The sequence below is a fragment of the Salmo trutta genome, chromosome 2 (genome assembly GCF_901001165.1).
Source record: "Salmo trutta chromosome 2, fSalTru1.1, whole genome shotgun sequence".
NCBI lineage: Eukaryota > Metazoa > Chordata > Actinopteri > Salmoniformes > Salmonidae > Salmo > Salmo trutta.
In genome coordinates this window covers 60181919-60200891 of record NC_042958.1, presented here as the reverse complement: position 1 = coordinate 60200891, position 18973 = coordinate 60181919, and the positions used below count along the sequence as shown (strand labels likewise).

Here is an 18973-nt window from a genome sequence, read left to right as displayed (position 1 = left end):
CTGTGAGACGCCTAAGACAGCGCAACAGGGAGACAGGATGGACAGCTGATTGTCCTTGCAGTGGCAGACGACGTGTAACAACACCTGCCAAGTTTTCAGCTGTGCTAACAGAGTTGCAAAAGGGTTTTCTAATGATCAATTAGCCTTTTAAAATGATAAACTTGGATTAGCTAACACAACGTGTCATTGGAACACAGGAGTGATGGTTGCTGATAATGGGCCTCTGTACGCCTATGTAGATATTCCATTAAAAAATCTGCCGTTTCCAGCTACAATAGTCATTTACAACATTAACAATGTCTACACTGTATTTCTGATCAACTTGATCTTATTTTAATGGACTTTTTTTTGTTGCTTTTCTTACAAAAACGAGGACATTTCTAAGTGACCCCAAACTTTTGAACGGTAGTGTATATTCTTTTTAGTTGCTCAAAATAAGTGACCAAACTGGTTGTACAAAACATTGACGACAGGTGCCAGTTTTGCGTTTCTTTCCTCTCATTAATGGGATGCACATGAAGCAAACGTAGCTCGATTGACTCTTGTAGTCTAATATTTTACGTATCATTATTTCACTCTCATTATGGAGTCCTCTCCAGCCAATTTGAGCAACATGATCTTGCATTGACACGGCTTCTCACCAGGAAATTACCGCAGCAGGTCGTAACGGTTTTGTTTGTTGCCGTTGTTTAAATTCTAATTCTATATTGTGCCAAATTTGCCCCATGTTCCATAACATTGTCATGGAAAATATGAATGTTGTTTCCAACAACCAACCAGCAACTGTGCCGTAAATCCGGCTGCATATTGAACGTTGAGAGGCCAGTCTCTTTGGCAATGACAAGGAGTGTCAAGGAGTGGAATGTTAGCTAAAGAGACTGGTATCCAGGCTATATGACAGCCTGTGCAATCTTCAAAAATATCAAGAAATCGAGTTGAAAATATCCAGCATACAATTCTGCCTTTAATAGCTATTTAAAAGGAGTGAGTTGGTTGTCTGTCTCTCATATCTAACATCCTGCAAGATGTCTGCAGAGCTGTGCCTAGTCATCCAGCTGGCACAGACAGGCCACCCCGCGGTTGATCCAATGTTTCTGCGGCCGGTCGGAGGGAAGCTCGATAGGCATTACGTAGTTGGTGGAGTGGCCCGTGGTGGACAGGGTTCCGCGCCGGGCGCTGGTCTTGTACACGGGACACACGTAGATGTTCTCATGCAGGAACTTTGACATCTCTCCTGGCCTGAGCCAGATGATGGGCAGGGGGTCAAAGAGGATCTTGGGGAGGGACTCTCCTATGACCATCTTCTCCCGGTCCCAGCGTGCCCCCTCCAGGAAGAACCCCTTCACGTAGGCCCCATCATCTGGCTTGTTCTCCATGTGGGTCTCTTGCTTGGTCATCTGATAGAGACAGGGAAGTCATGCCATGCATTCACTGGACACAAAGATGAGGTTTACATTGTACTCCCTTACCTCAAATTCAAAGCCAATGAAGTCGATGGGGATGGTATACTTTCGGGCAAAGTTCTGAGATACTCCTGTGAGGAAGGACTGAGTAAAGTAGAACCCAGAGAGCCAAAAGACTGGTGGTGGCCCATTGTTGATCCAGTCCTGTCAAACACACAGCCCAACTCCCATGAATCAGTATTTGTGTCTTTCAGAAGCAACAGTTTCACAGGAAACAAAATCCCTGTCCTCAAAACAACTTTTAATTGAACATACAAACACATTTGAATGTATATTGTTGGGGTTGAGCAGCTCAGGATCTTCACTCTCTTGGCGATCATAACTGACCTGTAGAAACTTTAGCCTGGCGAGGAGGTCGGACACGTAGCTGCCCAGAGGCTTCAGAGACGGGTAGGACTTAGCCGACCACATGGTTGGCACCTTGCCCACCACCATACTGTTGAAGACGTTCTCCAGCTCAGAAGACATCACCACCTGACCCTTGAGAGCCTTTCCAATGTTTATCAGACTGATGCGTACCACCTGTGTTAACCTGAGGGGATCAAAGCATCATTATCAGCATGTTATGAACACATAATTGCTAATCCCAAATTCCCCATAGCCAAAAAGGCATGTAATGATTGTGTAGTAATGACTGCCTGTACACAGAGTACCAATCAACTGCTTATAGTGGTCATTAAATGTGGGACTGGTGTTGTAAAACTACCGGTAATTTACCGAATCTATTGTAATCTATGGCAACGTTGGTAATTTATACTTAAATAACTTCCGGTGGATAGACCATATGGTTCAAGAGAAAATAGCTTAATTAATGAAAAAAACATCTAATCAACAATGAAACTACCAACTATAGACTATTTTTCACAACTGCCACCAGTTTAGCACCAAAATATTTACAACAAAGACAAATTGACATAGTAAAAGTGTATAAAAATGTAAAAGATATTTCATGCTGAAACCCTTTTATTAAACACCAATGATATTGACTGAGTTGATGGGTTATATTTAGGATAATGTTTTACAGCTTTGTCATTCAATTTTTTTATTTTAAAATCATCTTACTTTATAAACATTACATGTGATGATAAATTCCATGTAGATAATAGGCAGAAAATACTGCACACTCAAAACTGATTAGTGAAGGTGCTGGAGGCAAAATGCTACACTGGAGAAACAGGGGGAAAAAAGTCTCTGCACACTTCCAGTCAGATGCCCATTTATTTGAATAGAGGCTGAGCTTTCGGTCAGTCGACTTTCATCAGAGCATATCTCCACAAACAATAGTGAGACAGATAAGGCCACACAGAGGGCCAGAGATAATTACAGACACCTGTGATACTCTGAAGTATCCAAAAAGGCCACTAGATGTCACGTGATAAAGTCTATAAAATCATTGAACGTTACCAGTAATATACCCTCCCTTTGCAACCCTATGTGGGACACAAAACATTTTACTTTGCGTTTAATCAATTGACCATAAGACTCCAATTGCCATGGCCAGATGTAGAGTAAGTATTTTATGTGCCCATTGTATCAGTTTGAAACGCTACACTTCCTGACCCCTGTTTCTTTATTCCAGATCATGATATTTACCTGTTGAAGCGGATCAGTTCCTGTCTCAGCACAGTGTTCATGGACTCCTCATACATCACTGGGTATTTGTTAATCACCATCTGGATGTCAAAGTCTGCTGGCAGCTTGGACAGGATGTCTTCCGCAAGCTCATCAACCACTTCCTGTAGTAATCAATGAGATATAACTACCAGTATAATAAATTCAAAACAATTGAAGCTTTTGTACAGAGCTGACATCTCAGGGCTTGTTCTGAGGCATCACAACTTTTTATCCACAAAGCGCCGGTCTGTGAGAATGAACAGGGTTCGATCACACAGAGAAGTGTCCACTAGCGTTGAATATTTTCCCGGTGTTTTACAAATGTTCCATCCGGAGAATAAATCACTTTTCTCCTAGGTAGTATTTCCCGCCAAAACCGGAAGTGTCATTAAAAAGCGTTATAAAGCATATAAATAAGCCTCTCTCTGGATTTGATTAGAGCTTTGATAAAAAATTCAACCCTGATTCTACCTGAGACTGATGAGTTATAAATTAAATCCACTTTATGAGCCCTACATTAAAGACATTTAATAATCCCAAGCTCAGAAAAGCCCAAATGATTGTGCCGTCAGCAAACAAGAGCTTCCGTCCCTCTTCGAATAGTCTATTGATTTAAGAAAGGCTAGAAAAAGTAATGTCCAGCAAGCTATTCTAGTCTAGCTTTTCCTGTACGGGACTCCAAGAGCTAAGGAGCGTTTTTTTAAGGAGAGAGGCCAGCGGAGCACAGGTGCGAGCGTATTGCGCAAGAGACATAAGTTAGAAGCTTATTATGCATAACCCATCATTAATTGGCTGAATATAAGGCTAATATGGCATTGAATGTATTACCTGAAAGAGGTAGGCTAGGACATCTATATATAGGGCTGTATATCAATCTAGAACAGCATTATCTATTTTGGATGCGATTTGAATGGAGTTGATGGAGGCAGAGAAAGACTGCGAGAGATTGCTTGCGCTTGTACTGATTTAAAGCAACGATATTCAAGTGTTACGCTGTTTTAAAACTGTGCAGCTTTAATTAAAAAAACTAATCTTCACAATTAAGAAATAAGGTGACCCCCGAAAGCCAGGCGGAGATGGGTAAATTAGATGCTCATTCGGTCTTTATAGTTCTGTATTATAGGCTTTGCTGCAGCAAATGCAGGTTTACCTGTCACAAGAAAATGACCATGATGACATGATAAGTCTACATGTATTGTGAACTGTGCCCCATTCTGAGATGGGCTGTCTGTCCCCACCCTGAGCGTTGGTGATTCATCATGCAGAGGCCATAGAGACGCCAGATTTAGACTTCGCATATAATTTAACAGTTCCATTTCACACCATGCTGTTCATGTAAATAATTTATAATTTACCGGTTTCTCATAGTTATTTATCCTGGGAAAAGGGAGTTGTTTTGGACCGTAAATCCCGGTAAATCTCAGTAACCGGGTTCCCGCCATTCAACCCTAGTGTCCACTGTCCAGCTAACCTGAGGGGATTTAGCCCCGCCTCCAGTCTGCCTGGGAAGTGTCAGCAGCACTCCATCCAGCAGCTGATTGGTCTCCTGGTTGTCCTTGGTGATGTCAGCATTGCTGTGGAGTCCAAATACGCCAGGTTCCGCCGCGATGGGTAGGTTGCGGATGTAATCAACATAGGTCTTGAAAAGACAAACAGTACAAATTAGTTCAAATCTAAAGGAAATTGTATTTGTCACATGCTTCGGAAACAACAGGTGTGGACTAACAGTGAAATGCTAATTCACAGGCCCTTCCCAACAATGCAGAGAGAAAAAAGATAAAGAAATAATAGAAAAATAATACACTTAATAATAAAAGTAATAGATACACAATGAGTAACTATAACGTGGCTATATACAAGGGGTACCAGTACTGAGTCGATGTGCAGGGGTACGAAGTAATTGAGGTAATATGTACATATACTGTAACTAGGAATAAAGTGGCAGTAGCAGCACTGTATGTGAAGAGCAAAAAGGGTCAATGCGGATAGTTCAGGTAGCTATTTGTTTAACTATTTCACAAATTATTTAGCAGTCTAAATGCCAATTTATGCTTGACCTGGCAATGTGGTCCAGAGGCTCCATACAAGAGGGTGTGATAAAACCTAAGCAGATACCAGTAGACTGCCCCTAACCACAGATCTAGGATCAGATCCCTCTACCCCCAATGCACTTCCTGACCCCTGAATCATTAAGGCGACAACAAATATCTGAACCTTAAGGGCAACAGCATAAAGATATCATCGACAATGGATATGACAGTCCGCCATCTTGTATGATAAATGGATAAAGATATGACGGAGGTGACAGTAGTACCTGGTACGGTCCGTGAGGGGGGATATAGTACATGTCTCCCTCACACACGTGGTAGCCCTCCTGCTCAATCAGCTCCCTGCTGTAGAAGATGGACAGTAGAGACACCAGCAGACGCCTGTCCTTGTCGTCCGTCACCCTGCCACCATAGTTACACTCACCTGAAAGGGAGAGAGAGAAAATGTATGTGTCCGTCTTCCACTAGTTCAGGTTAGTAAACCCTCCTATGCTCTGATACAAACAGAGAATGAACCTCTTTTATTGCTATGTGATACAGTCTCTCTCTCCCTCTATACTAATCCACACAGCTGTGTCTTTGAGAGCCTCACCAGTTAGGTAGGAGAGGGCCTCCAGAGGAATCTCCTCATACTCATCCAGGAACATCTGGATCTGCGTCATACTGATCCTCAGGTCAGACTCATTGAACTCATACGGGATATTCCAACCTTGGGGTCAAATGCGGAAAACAAACAATGACAAGTTTTGACCCTTTAACTCAAGTTATAAGAGAGGATATTCAATGCAGTGACATTATTCGTTCATCATGACGTATACTGGAGGAAAATGTGTTTCCCCAGAGAGAGAGAAGGAACAAGGGTATAGGATGAGCGAAAACACCAAAATACAATTTCAGTGACTGGAAGTAACTGAGAAGGGGAATACATTTTGTTTTAAGAAAAAAGGGGTAGAAATAAAGAAAAGAGAACTATAGAAGAGTCTCACCTAGAGGTCCGAAGGTCCTCCTCTCCTGCACCAGAGCATGAAAAAAGCAGAGACCAAACAGCAGCTTCTGCCACGCCTCCTGTTTCTTGGAGCTGTTGAAGAAGGCGGGGTCGGAGATGGGGTCGCTGACGTAGGAGCGGAACAGGTTGGCCCTCATCCCCTTAGGCGGCTCGTTGGTCATCTTCACCCCGTTCTGCAGGATGCTGACTGGGAACTTGTCAGACGGGTAACTGGTCAACCACAACCTGTGAAGTTAGCAATGATAGTGTTAGTTTAGTTTGTTGCTCTTGGTTTTATTTGTAGGCAATACAAATGTATAGGATCATAAGCAACCAGAGTATTACAACCAGGGTATTACAAACCAACTGCCTGGCCAATGGCTATAATAGATAAAAACTCCCCCTGCCCTGCAACGGCTGACCTGAAGGTGGGGTTGGTGTTTTCGGGGGTGATGCCCTCCTCACAGATCCTCTCCAGGGCGGGCATCCAGCTGGTGCACAGATGACAGTTCTGTAGCACCACCCAGGTGCCATCCTTGATGGCAGCATTGATCATCAGGGCTGCGATGGGTCCCTGGCCCTGGCCCAGGGAGATGGTCTGGGTTTTACTGCCCCCCATTTCAAGGTCGTCAGCAAACTTTAGCAGACCTGGAGACCAAAGGAACATTTAAGTACTGGTATGAACTTTTGAGCACTCAAAAATCCAATCAGATGTGACCTCTTTAATGCAGATGTATAACAGATGTATGTAAAGTTGTTTAAAGACTAGTTTAGTTTGAATAATTTCTTGATGCATCCTAATTCAATAAGGTAAGTGAGCAGGACACAAAAAACCCAAATAAATATCCAAAACCTAAGTTAAAGCACAGAATACAGCTCAAAAGTCACAGGTATCTCTAATGAATTACCCGCAGTGGGATCAGATCCTGGAGAGAGCACAAAGATGAGAGGAGAGCAGCAGTTGGAGTCGTTGTAACTCCCGGCCAGGTCGAAGGTCGGGGGCTCAATGTAGCTGCGCCCCATGTTGTCCACAATGAACTCTTGCACCGCCGGAACCAGCTTGTCCGGCCTGAAGCAGCGCAGCACCACCATGCGGTGCATCCCCACCAGCATCCTCCAGCTGTCAGGCAGCTGCTCCTTATGAGGCTTCCCCGAATCGTAGATCTTCTTCCACTTGGGAATGTTGTCTCGGACGTGCTCGAAGAGACCTTCTAAGTTTGGCAGCTTGGATGCTCTTACGATTTCTGACCAGGACTTGTCGGAGAGCCACTCAGGAGCGGGGTTGGGGTCGGGGTTGTCCAGAGTGATGCCACCGGTGAGGAGGAAGCGCCAGATGGTGTCGTCCACCTGGCCCTTGCCTTGCATGATGCCCACAGTGAGGAGCAAGGAGAAGAGCAGCTTGTCCTTCTCGAAGAGCGATCGGCACACGTTGTTATAGATGCTGATGGTGAAATGCTCCACAATGTTCTCGATGCGGGTGGCCAGGTCGTCGCTCTTCAAGCTCTGGGCGATGGACTGCAGGTAGAGGTTGATGAACCAGGTGAGCGAGTACTGGTACATGGGCTCTATGTTGGCCAGCTCCGAGATGCAGAAGAACAGGATGGACGAGTGCTCGGCCACAGGCCGGTAGCCCATGCGCGTGTCGTCAATCTCCTTCTCTGTGACACTAGCAATCTTCTGCTTCTCCGAGATCTCCTCAGACAGCACCTTGGAGGAAGACAGGACCTTGATGGCCGTTTCGTCTTCTAGGATGTTACCCTCTGAGGAAGACAGGATTTTGAGGATTTTATCCTCAATCTCCTTCAGCTGCTTGTTGTTGGCAGCACTCTCCAGGATCAGCTGGTTCTTCTTCTCTTCTAGTTCTGGTTTCTCCTTGGCGGCCATGATACCCAGAAGCTGGTCCTCCAAACCCAGTGGGGTGATCATGAAGTTGAGCAGGCAGACTTTAACCGCCACCTCGGGTAGGTAGTGAGGGCTTCTCAGGCTGGTGGTCATGTAGAAGAGGAAGTCTTTGGAGTACTCCACAATGTTCTCACCTAGCTTCATGTACTCCACACCTTGTTGTCTGAAGGTCTGTTTCAGCAGCACCGGTTCCAGTACTGCATCAAGTTCTTCTCCAACGTTCTCCAGCAAAACAGGGGTGCCGAACGCGATGGAATTCTCCAGTGTTCTCACATAGTTGCCGTCTGACAGCTTGATGACGGCCAGCTTGTTGGCCTTCTCCATGTTCTTGATCCACTTGTTGGCCTGACCCTGCGGGTCGATCATGAGGGGCCAGCGGCGTGAGTTGGACACAATGATTCCGTTGTCAGTGGAGAAGGAGTCGACGGGCAGGCCAGCGATCTGCCATGCCCGGATGGACACCTGGTTGCCCAGGGTGTTGCTGAGGGTGAAGTCCTCGGAGCATGGCACCTTCTTGGCCTGGCAGAGCAGATGCCACTCCCGCTGGCACTCCACACGGTAGTCCACGGTGAAGGCCCCCAAGTAGGACACGGTGCCGGAGGAGAGGAGCACGTCGCCTGTCAGGTTGGTGTACCTGATCCCCAGCAGCCGGGCAGCCTCCGTCCACCTGTCCTTCTCCCCACCCAGCCCTCCAATCAGTTGCTCTGCCCTGATCAACTTCTGGGAGCACAGCTCAATGTTTTCTTCCAGGTCTTTCTTCTTGTTGCACATGGCCTCGAACGTGTTGTTCAGGTCCTGGAGCTTGTCCACCACCTCCTTCAGCTCAGCTCTCTTCACTGACAGCATCTGCATCTGCACCCCAAGCTCCTCCTCAGCCTCCTTCAGCTTCTCTATCTTGGGGGCCACCACTTTGGACACACGCTCGTACACCTCCATGGCCCGCACCCACTTACAAAGGCCCTCACAGGCAGAGGAGACGTTCTTGATGATGGAGGGCTGGAACTCGGGGTTGTCGATGAATTTGTCGCGGATCTTCTTGATGTTGGCGGCAGCGATGTTGTCTTTGTCATAGGCTTTGAGGTTCTCCAGGAATTTCATGTCTCCCAGGAGCTTCTTGGAGGGGCCCCAGAAGTCCTCAATCATCTTACCTGTAACACAAATAATCAAACATAGGAAAAACACAAAATTAAGCCCATGTTTTTTCAAACATATTTACAGAAAAGTATCTGCTTTCGTGCATAATTTCCTGTTTCATCTACAGTGCCTTGCGAAAGTATTCGGCCCCCTTGAACTTCTCGACCTTTTGCCACATTTCAGGCTTCAAACATAAAGATATAAAACTGTAATTTTGTTGTGAAGAATCAACAACAAGTGGGACACAATTATGAAGTGGAACGAAATTTATTGGATATTTCAAACTTTTTTAACAAATAAAAAACTGAAAAATTGGCCGTGCAAAATTATTCAGCCCCTTTACTTTCAGTGCAGCAAACTCTCTCCAGAAGTTCAGTGAGGATCTCTGAATGATCCAATGTTGACCTAAATGACTAATGATGATAAATAGAGTCCACCTGTGTGTAATCAAGTCTCCGTATAAATGCACCTGCTCTGTGATAGTCTCAGAGGTCCGTTTAAAGCGCAGAGAGCATCATGAAGAACAAGGAACACACCAGGCAGGTCCGAGATACTGTTGTGGAGAAGTTTAAAGCCGGATTTGGATACAAAAAGATTTCCCAAGCTTTAAACATCCCAAGGAGCACTGTGCAAGCGATAATATTGAAATGGAAGGAGTATCAGACCACTGCAAATCTATGAAGACCCGGCCGTCCCTCTAAACTTTCAGCTCATACAAGGAGAAGACTGATCAGAGATGCAGCCAAGAGGCCCATGATCACTCTGGATGAACTACAGAGATCTACAGCTGAGATGGGAGACTCTGTCCATAGGACAACAATCAGTCGTATACTGCACAAATCTGGCCTTTATGGAAGAGTGGCAAGAAGAAAGCCATTTCTTAAAGATATCCATAAAAAGTGTCGTTTAAAGTTTGCCACTAGCCACCTGGGAGACACACCAAACATGTGGAAGAAGGTGCTCTGGTCAGATTAAACCAAAATTGAACTTTTTGGCAACAATGCAAAACGTTATGTTTGGCGTAAAAGCAACACAGCTCATCACCCTGAACACAACATCCCCACTGTCAAACATGGTGGTGGCAGCATCATGGTTTGGGCCTGCTTTTCTTCAGCAGGGGCAGGGAAGATGGTTAAAATTTATGGGAAGATGGATGGAGCCAAATACAGGACCATTCTGGAAGAAAACCTGATGGAGTCTGCAAAAGACCTGAGACTGGGACGGAGATTTGTCTTCCAACAAGACAATGATCCAAAACATAAAGCAAAATCTACAATGGAATGGTTCACAAATAAACATATCCAGGTGTTAGAATGGCCAAGTCAAAGTCCAGACCTGAATCCAATCGAGAATCTGTGGAAAGAACTGAAAACTGCTGTTCACAAACGCTCTCCATCCAACCTCACTGAGCTCGAGCTGTTTTGCAAGGAGGAATGGGCAAAAATTTCAGTCTCTCGATGTGCAAAACTGATAGAGACATACCCCAAGCGACTTACAGCTGTAATCGCAGCAAAAGGTGGCGCTACAAAGTATTAACTTAAGGGGGCTGAATAATTTTGCACGGCCAATTTTTCAGTTTTTTATTTGTTAAAAAAGTTTGAAATATCCAATAAATTTCGTTCCACTTCATAATTGTGTCCCACTTGTTGTTGACTCTTCACAACAAAATTACAGTTTTATATCTTTATGTTTGAAGCCTGAAATGTGGCAAAAGGTCAAAAAGTTCAAGGGGGCCGAATACTTTCGCAAGGCACTGTATGTAATTTAATATTACATAAATGATCAGTTTGATGATAAACACTTAAACTAGGCCCATACAGTACATTACAATTTGATTATACAATAACAGTGTCTTCTTTACAGTGCAATGAGTGCTTACCTGAGCCACCAGGATCGGGCTTCCTCTCTGGCTTGATGCCTTTCATGATGCAGATGGACTCCATGACCAGTTTGACCAGACCTGGAGGGTTCGACATGGACTTGACCACTGTGATGTCTGAGGGTTTCAGGGTGTCCAGGGCTGACAAGGCAGCCTCAAGGGCAGGCATAGCCTCCGCCAGGTCACCCTCACACTCATCCTGAACACAAACAGCAGGCAGTCACTCACTTTTAATATAGAAACTACTGTCATATGTCAACATTTTCTTCCTTACTAGCAGTTCTAACATTACAGATACCGAGCTAATTGTAATTGGAACGTGCAACGCCAAATATGTAATTTACAGTATATCGTCTTTATAATTCTAGTGTGAGTCGATCTGAATGATACAAGGTGTTGTAAAGTGACAGTGTAGACGTACCTTTATAGCTTTGGCTGCTGCAGCAGCGTCGTTGGCCACCTTCTCGTCTGCCAACACCAGCTCTTTCTTAGCATCCACGACTACCGTCTCCTTCTCAATGTTGACCATCATCTTATCTGTCTCAGCTGATGTCTGGATCAGCTCTGGCTGCAGGGCGGTCAGCTCCTCCTGCATTATCGACACCTGTGGAGCCAACATGGAGTGGAGTCATTCAGATGGAAGGGGCAACGTGCTTAAGGCTTGTAACATAATGTTAGTCAATTTAGGGACTTTACAATGTGAGTTTTTGCTCTTTGTGTTGATTAACTAGGCCTTATTGTACATTAAAGGGTTAAAGCTGCAATATGTAACTTATTCACATAGAAATGTGAGTTATAGATCTGTAATTCTCATCAAACGCAAGTCTCTAAGAAGCGATATCTGTTCTATGTGTGTTATTTCTATGCTGCCCGTTCTTAAGTTTTGTTTAAACATATTTTACTTTTGGTTTTGTACACCAGCTTCAAAACAGCTGAAAATACAATATATTTGGTTATGGAAAATACATTTCACAGTGTTTAGATGGTACAATGATTCTCTACTCTATACTTGTTTTGTCACATAAACAGAAATTCACATTTTAGCAACAATGAAATGGCGGACCAATTTCTGCACAGTGCATCTTTAAGACGTGATGATGGGATACCGAGGCCTCATAATTCTCACAATGGGGATTGTTCCGCCAATCACATGTCAAAATAGGCCATAGTTGTCTGTTAACTCTGTACCAAAGCATTGTAACTCAGCAAATAGAAATGGGACTTATGTAAGTAGACTTAGTTCAATAAACTATCCTACCTGAGATGCAGCAAAGTACAGTTTCTCCAGACCCACAATGTAGCGGTTTCTCTGAGTGTCCACCTCACTCCTCTTGGAGTTGAGCAGGACCTTGTATGTGAGAATGAGCTCCAGGTACGACGTGGGCGTCACATAGTTGTGTCTCCTGAGTTGAGAGAAGTACCTCTCGGACAAACCTCCCACGCTCTCCTGGAAGGTTTTACACATCTCCACCACACTGAGAGACACACAAATCACTGACTTGGTAAAACAAATCCATGAAATGGGAGGGGAGTTGTGACTGTTAAACGATGTCCCTTTCTGTCACAATAAATTGACAAGGGTCAAGCTCATGTACATTTTCATTAAGTGTGTGGTCATGAATTTGCAGAAACCTGAAGAGAAATTGAATATTAAGTACCTAGTCTGTTGACTATTAGATAGTCCAGTAGCCTACCATAGATTACTAGCAGCCTAGCAGCTAATAGCTATTTCGTAGCTTGTAGCTAAATCTACAGAGGGAGACACACTAGCTGGATGTTATGAGTGGATCAGTTTCTTACTGTAGCCTGATGTTGTCCTCCAGCTCCACGTCCTCCAGGAACTTGTTGGCCACCATCTCCAGGGCGTCTTTAGGCCAGGCCTGGAACCAGTCGATGGTGCAACAGTTGATGAGGGAGGGGAACATCCTCAACCGGTTTCGGAAGGCGTCCCCAATTGGGCTCATTGCTATTCCAAAGACAAACACCATCACTGTTTAGACATGAAGACTCTTAAATCAAGTTAACTCTAATGTGGGATTGAAATCATCACAATTACCAGTAAGGAGATTAAGTATGGGGGGTAACCTGGTAATAATACTAAATGTATGAAATGTTGAAGGTACCCACCGAGCACAATGTGAAGGTTTGCCTTGACACGCTCGATGAAGAAGTTGTACATGGAGAGTGGTGTGGCGTCGATCTTCTTGCCCTCCACGCGTGCGATGCCCTGTACCTTGTCAATGATGTCGGCGCGCTCGTCGGCTGGGAAGATGTTGGGCACGTCGCCTGTGTTGAGCAGCATGTTGATGTCCTCCACAAAGGCCTCGTCCTTGATCTGGCTGTCATTGAACAGGAACACCATGTTCTTGCCCTGCAGGCCTGCCTTCAGCATCAACCGCTTTAGGTCGTCGCGCCACTCCGACACTCCGTAGTTCTTGGTGAATAAATTAATGAATTGGACTCATGGACTTATTTCCAGACTTTCATGGACTTTATCAGACGGGTAAAAGAATGGGTAGGACTGACTGTACTTTGGTCACTAAAGGCGCTTAACATACAATCCAAATGGGAATACATATAATACATACAATATACAAATGCAAACCATCATCAAGACTACACAAGATACGTAGCCTAATTAGCATGACCTCGAAAGTCGAAGAAAACCCTCACAGTTACCCGTGAGTACTTCTCAGAACCTTCTTTCAAACCCTCCCGCTGGCCCTGGGATTTAGAGACAAACTTTGTGACTCATTACAGCTGAGGTAGGCTACCAACCCCCAACCTGTGTCTACTGTCCTGCTGCAGAAGGCCACTTCACACCTATGTGTTCAGGACCAGGTTGCCAGGGAACAGTCAGCTGACCCGGTCAGCCAATCAGTGGTCCAGCCTCGGGTTGCCACCAAAAGCGATGCCACGATGGGCATCCCTTCACACACCCAGGCCGGCACCAACCCGGCCTCCACAACTCCTGTCGCCAGTCCTTGACCAGAGCCACGCCCAGTCCCATCCAATGTGCTCCAGTCAGCCAACCCAACGACAGAGGTTCAGCCAGACCAGAGACTGCGAGTGCCCGAGCCTGTCCCGTGACGGCTACCGAGGCCCAAGTTGTTCCAGAAGCAGGCCGAGCTCCCCTCGACACCCCAGCTGGTGCCAATACGAGCAGCATCTGAGCAAGACAAGCCGCTGCCAGTGTTGCAGCCTGCCGTGTGGCCAACAGAGCTCAAGGAAGTCGAGACGTTGCCAGAGCTGCAGCTCAACCAGCAACCACCAGCACTCAAGCCTACTCTACCTCTACCTGCATACTGCCAGTCGGATCTGCAGCCACCGGTGCCTGAGTCATTACCACAACTGAAACCTGAGGACACACTCCTGCTAGTGTCTCTCCTGGACCAGCCATCACCGGACTCAACTCCAGTGCTGGTCCCTACACTCCCTGCTGCCCTTGCAGACCTGCTTGGCCTGGACCTGACGCCCAAGCCGACTCGTCAGACAGAGTCCCAGTCGACGTCCCATCCAGCACTAGAACCTCCAGCACCATGTCCTCTGGACCTGCAGTCAGCTGACCTGACACACTATCTGGTCCCAGTTTCCACTGCCGTTCTCGAGAACCAGTTAAGCCCTGAACTGGGCGCATCGCCAGACCCAGCGCTGGGTCCGCTACCCGGCCCTGTCCAGGACCCACTGGCCGACTCAGCTCCAGTCCTGGGTCTGCCATCTATTCTTGTCCCAGAACCAACACCATCATCTAACCCAGCGCCAGTCCTGCCACTATGGCTCTCATCGGCCCATGTGGGCAGAAAACGCCACTGCCAGACCCACAACCAGCACTGGGTCTGAGGCTCCATACCACCCTCAGGACACCGCCTAATTCGGCGCCAACCCTGGATCTACCGCCTGGACCAGATCTAGGCCTTCCTCTCGGTCCGGAACTGGATACACATCCTGTCCCCTTGGGAGAGCCACCACCCAACCAGCACTCTCTCCCCTGAAGATACCTGGCCCGCCTCGGTGGGCTGATCTCCTCCACCAGCCTGGACACCTCCAGCAGCACGGGCATGGACCACCCTGACTCCTGCTAGACAGCCCAGCCTCACAGACCCTGTGAGCACCTTGTCCCTCACTGCCCGCTCCATCGATTCCACTGAAAGGGTGGCGACATTTTGGGGCGGCTGTAGAAAACCGTTACTGGCCCTGGGACTTTGTGACTTCTTATTTTGTGACTTCTTACAGCTGAGGTAGGCTACCAACCCCTCGACCTCAGCCTGAGTCTTTTGTCCTGCTGCAGAAGGCCCCTTCACACCTATGTGTTAGGGACCAGGTTGCCAGGGAACAGAGTCAGCTGACCCAGCCAGCCAATCAGTGCCTAGCCTGGGGTTGGACTCTTTAGTTGTTTCCAGGAGGGCAGGTTGAGACAACCTCTAAACTCTTGTCCTCCACCCCAACTCACATCTGGAACCTTTCCAAATGGAAAATCCTTCTTCTGGACTCAATGACTGGTGTTTAGAGCGTTGTTGACCATTAACCACTATCACTACCACTACCACCTCCTCTGTAAGGTTGTGTGTCTGTTTGGTGTGGCAATAAAGTGTGGATTGTATCCCTGTCTCCTGCTGGTCATTATCAGTCCTCTTACCTATATATTTAAACCGGCACCTCTATCGGAGACCAGCATATGGTGGCGCTATTTTTCACTAAGCTACATTCATTAACCTTCAGAGTTTTCTTTATCCGGTTACCTTGGTTAGCTCAATCTGGAAGAGGTCGTAATCGTTGATGAAGGTGCCCAGCTTGGTGGCGCTCTGCCGTCCTGAGCCCCCGATGCCCACCAGGAGAAGATGCCCGTTGTCCTGCTTGAGCACACGGCAGATACGCGAGATGTGCTCGATGGCAAACTTGAACATGACGAGGGACATGGGTGCCTTGCTGATGTTGTTGAACTCATCCAGGTAGTAGTCCATGACGTTGGTCAGAACGTGCAGGTCGGTGATCTCATCGTAGGCCTTGGCGTCCGAGTCGGGCTTGGCGTAGTCTCCGAAGAACAGGCTGCGGATCGTCTCATCCACAACCTTGCCGCTAGGCGTCAGGTGGGTCAGCAGCTACATACAACAGGGGACAGTAGAATGGATTTAGAGTTAATAACATGTGCATTGCTCTTGAACTAGTAACCATCAGACGAAGTTCAATTCAGTCCCTTAAAATAAATCCCACATACACTAACGCAGAAGCCTGACAGAAGAAACATGGTAAATCTTTGAAAGACAATGACCATCCAACAATGAAGAACTGTGAATGAATAAAAAGTGTAATGTGGAACTTACCTTATCCATGCTCTGCTTGAAGTAGCCGGAGGTTCTCTCCTTGACAATGTTGAAGAATGTCTCTCTGTCCTCGTTGTCGATGAGGCGGTCGTAGAACACACGGTAGACCTCATGGATCCACAGGCGGATCAGCTTGTCTCCCTCCTGCTCACACAGAAACAGATCATACATAAATGAATATAAAACGTTTAGAATCTCCATACATTTGTATTTTTATAAGGTAAAGTATTTAGTAAAAAATGTATATAGAAGTTGTATAAACGTTATGAGCTGTTGTCGTCTGGCCTTGCCTGGAGGTGCGTGGGTGGGCTGAGCAGCACCCCACGGATCACCCTGGCAAAGTCCCTGAGGTTGAAGATGTAGTGGGACTTGGAGGGAGTGGGCAGGAAACTCTCCATGGCATCCTGATAGACAGCCATGGTGGCTTGCACCATGATCTTCCCCAGTCTGGACACACAGACAACATACAGTGCATTCGTAAAGTATTCAGACCACTTGACTTTTTCCACATTTTGTAATGTTATTCCCTTATTATAAAATGTATTAAATTGCTTTCTTCCCCCTCATCAATCTACACACAATACCCCATAATGACAAAGCAAAAACTCTGGCTCTGGCTGGGCCACTCAAGGACATTCAGAGACTTGTCCCGAAGCCACTCCTGCGTTGTCGTGGCTGTGTGCTTAGGGTCGTTGTCCTGTTAGGATGTGAACCTTCGCACCAGTCTGAGGTCCTAAGCACTCTGGAGCAGGTTTTCATCAAGGATCTCTCTGTAATTTTCCCTCGATCCTGACTGGTCTCCCAGTCCCTGCCGCTGAAAAACATCCCCACAGCATGATGCTGCCACCAAAATGTTTCACCGTAGGGATGGTGCCAGGTTTCCCCCCGACGTGACGCTTGGCATTCGAGCCAAAGAGTTCAATCTTGGTTTCATCAGACCAGAGAATCTTGTTTCTCATGTTCTTAGAGTCCTTTAGGAGCCTTTTGGCAAACTCCAAGCGGGCTGTCATGTGCCTTTTACTGAGAAGTGTCTTCAGTCTGGCCACTCTACCATAAAGGCCTGATTGGTGGAGTGCTGCAGAGAGGGTTGTCCTTCTGGAAGATCCTCCCATCTCCACAGAGGAAATCTGGAGCTCTATCAGAGTGACCATCGGGTTCTTGGTCACCTCCCTGACCAAGGCCTTTCTCCCTCGATTGCTCAGTTTAGCCGGGCGGCCAGTTCAAGGAAGAGTCTTGGTGGTTCAAAACTTCTTCCATTTAAGAATGATGGAGGCCACTGTGTTCTTGGGGACCTTCAAAGCTGCAGAAATGTTTTGGTACCCTTCCCCTGATCTGTTCCTCGACACAATCCTATCTCGGCGCTCTACGGACAATTCATTCGACCGCATGGCTTGGTTTTTGCTCTGACATGCACTGTCAACTGTGTGACCTTTATATAGACAGGTGTGTGCCTTTCTAAATCATGTCCAATCAATTGAATTTACCACAGTTGGACTCCAATCAAGTTGTAGAAACATCTCAAGACTGATCAATAGAAACAGGATGCACCTGGGCTCAATTTGAAGTTTCATAGCAAAGGGTCTGAATACTTATGTAAACAAGTTATTTCTTTTTTTTTTTTTAAATCTACAAACCTGTTTTCGCTTTGTCATTATGGGGTATTGTGTGTAGATTGATGAGTAATTCATTTGATTTAATCCATTTTAGAATAAGACTAACGTAACAAAATGTATAAACAGTAAAACGGTCTGAATATTTTCCGAATGCACTGTAAGTCAGAGGTCAGAATGTATCCCATTGAGTGAGATGATCCATTGGTCCCACATATAGGCTCTCTCTGTCCTTTCCTCAACAACAGAGATTGTTGGTTCCATAAATTGTTGGTTACAAGCCTTTTAGGGGCTGTTTTAATTGAACAGATATCATTTTCATTTCATTCGTTTAACAGATATTAATTCATGTCTCTGTTCATCACCAAGTTCATCACTCTAAAACATAAATGGGCCTTAGAACTGCATAGCCTCTCAATTGTAGGTTAGAATACCTTTTAGACATCTCACCTATAGAAAGCAGCATCAAATCCCTTGCCAAAATGCCAGTCGGTAATGGAGGTGAATATCTTGCTCAGCGTCTCATGGTCAAAGGAGTCGATAGAAACAATATTCAAATGACGAGTGAAGCGGCCTATGATTTAAAAGAGAAACTAACTGGTAAACGTTTACAACAAAATGATATGCACCTTGAGAAAACCTACCTACTTGAAAGGTAAAACAATTTATGCATACCAAATCCCTGAAGCAAAGGGTCTTGTTCAGTACGATCGAAACGTGAGAAAATGTTTTAAAATGGAGAGCTAATACCACAACTTTTTCAATAAGAAACACAAATTGATGTGCCTTACTGAACACGACCCAGTACTGAAGGGCAAAGAAAGAGTACCTGTAATGTCATTCCTCCCCCCACCAGGGGGGCCCATAGCGGATACGAACAGAATGTCCACAAGGTCAATCCTAGAGGTGTCCTTCTTGTCGTACCAGTGGTAGTGGTCGATCCACTGCCTCAGCAGCTCGATGGGTGGCTGGGCGCCGTAGATCTCCTTGGCAGGCATGTTGAGGTCATCTGATAGA

The 18973-nt window shown here is 46.0% G+C and overlaps 1 protein-coding gene across 1 annotated transcript in view; it reads right to left on the bottom strand.

The window, feature by feature from the left end:
* Nucleotides 1-415: 415 nt before the first annotated feature.
* Nucleotides 416-18973, bottom strand: part of dnah3 (dynein axonemal heavy chain 3) — a 50539-nt gene continuing 31981 nt past the window's right edge. Inside the window, exons 42-61 of the mRNA XM_029708933.1 lie at nucleotides 18786-18965; nucleotides 18407-18530; nucleotides 16637-16793; nucleotides 16347-16490; nucleotides 15765-16124; nucleotides 13153-13459; nucleotides 12826-12991; nucleotides 12284-12500; nucleotides 11447-11629; nucleotides 11026-11224; nucleotides 7019-9160; nucleotides 6533-6758; nucleotides 6112-6356; nucleotides 5718-5834; nucleotides 5392-5549; nucleotides 4549-4716; nucleotides 3057-3199; nucleotides 1791-1995; nucleotides 1470-1607; nucleotides 416-1397 (exon numbers count right to left, since the gene is read on the bottom strand). Of these exons, the coding sequence (XP_029564793.1) occupies nucleotides 1044-1397; nucleotides 1470-1607; nucleotides 1791-1995; nucleotides 3057-3199; nucleotides 4549-4716; nucleotides 5392-5549; nucleotides 5718-5834; nucleotides 6112-6356; nucleotides 6533-6758; nucleotides 7019-9160; nucleotides 11026-11224; nucleotides 11447-11629; nucleotides 12284-12500; nucleotides 12826-12991; nucleotides 13153-13459; nucleotides 15765-16124; nucleotides 16347-16490; nucleotides 16637-16793; nucleotides 18407-18530; nucleotides 18786-18965 (5933 nt within the window). The 3' untranslated portion in view covers nucleotides 416-1043. The remainder of the gene's footprint in view (nucleotides 1398-1469; nucleotides 1608-1790; nucleotides 1996-3056; nucleotides 3200-4548; nucleotides 4717-5391; nucleotides 5550-5717; nucleotides 5835-6111; nucleotides 6357-6532; nucleotides 6759-7018; nucleotides 9161-11025; nucleotides 11225-11446; nucleotides 11630-12283; nucleotides 12501-12825; nucleotides 12992-13152; nucleotides 13460-15764; nucleotides 16125-16346; nucleotides 16491-16636; nucleotides 16794-18406; nucleotides 18531-18785; nucleotides 18966-18973) is intronic.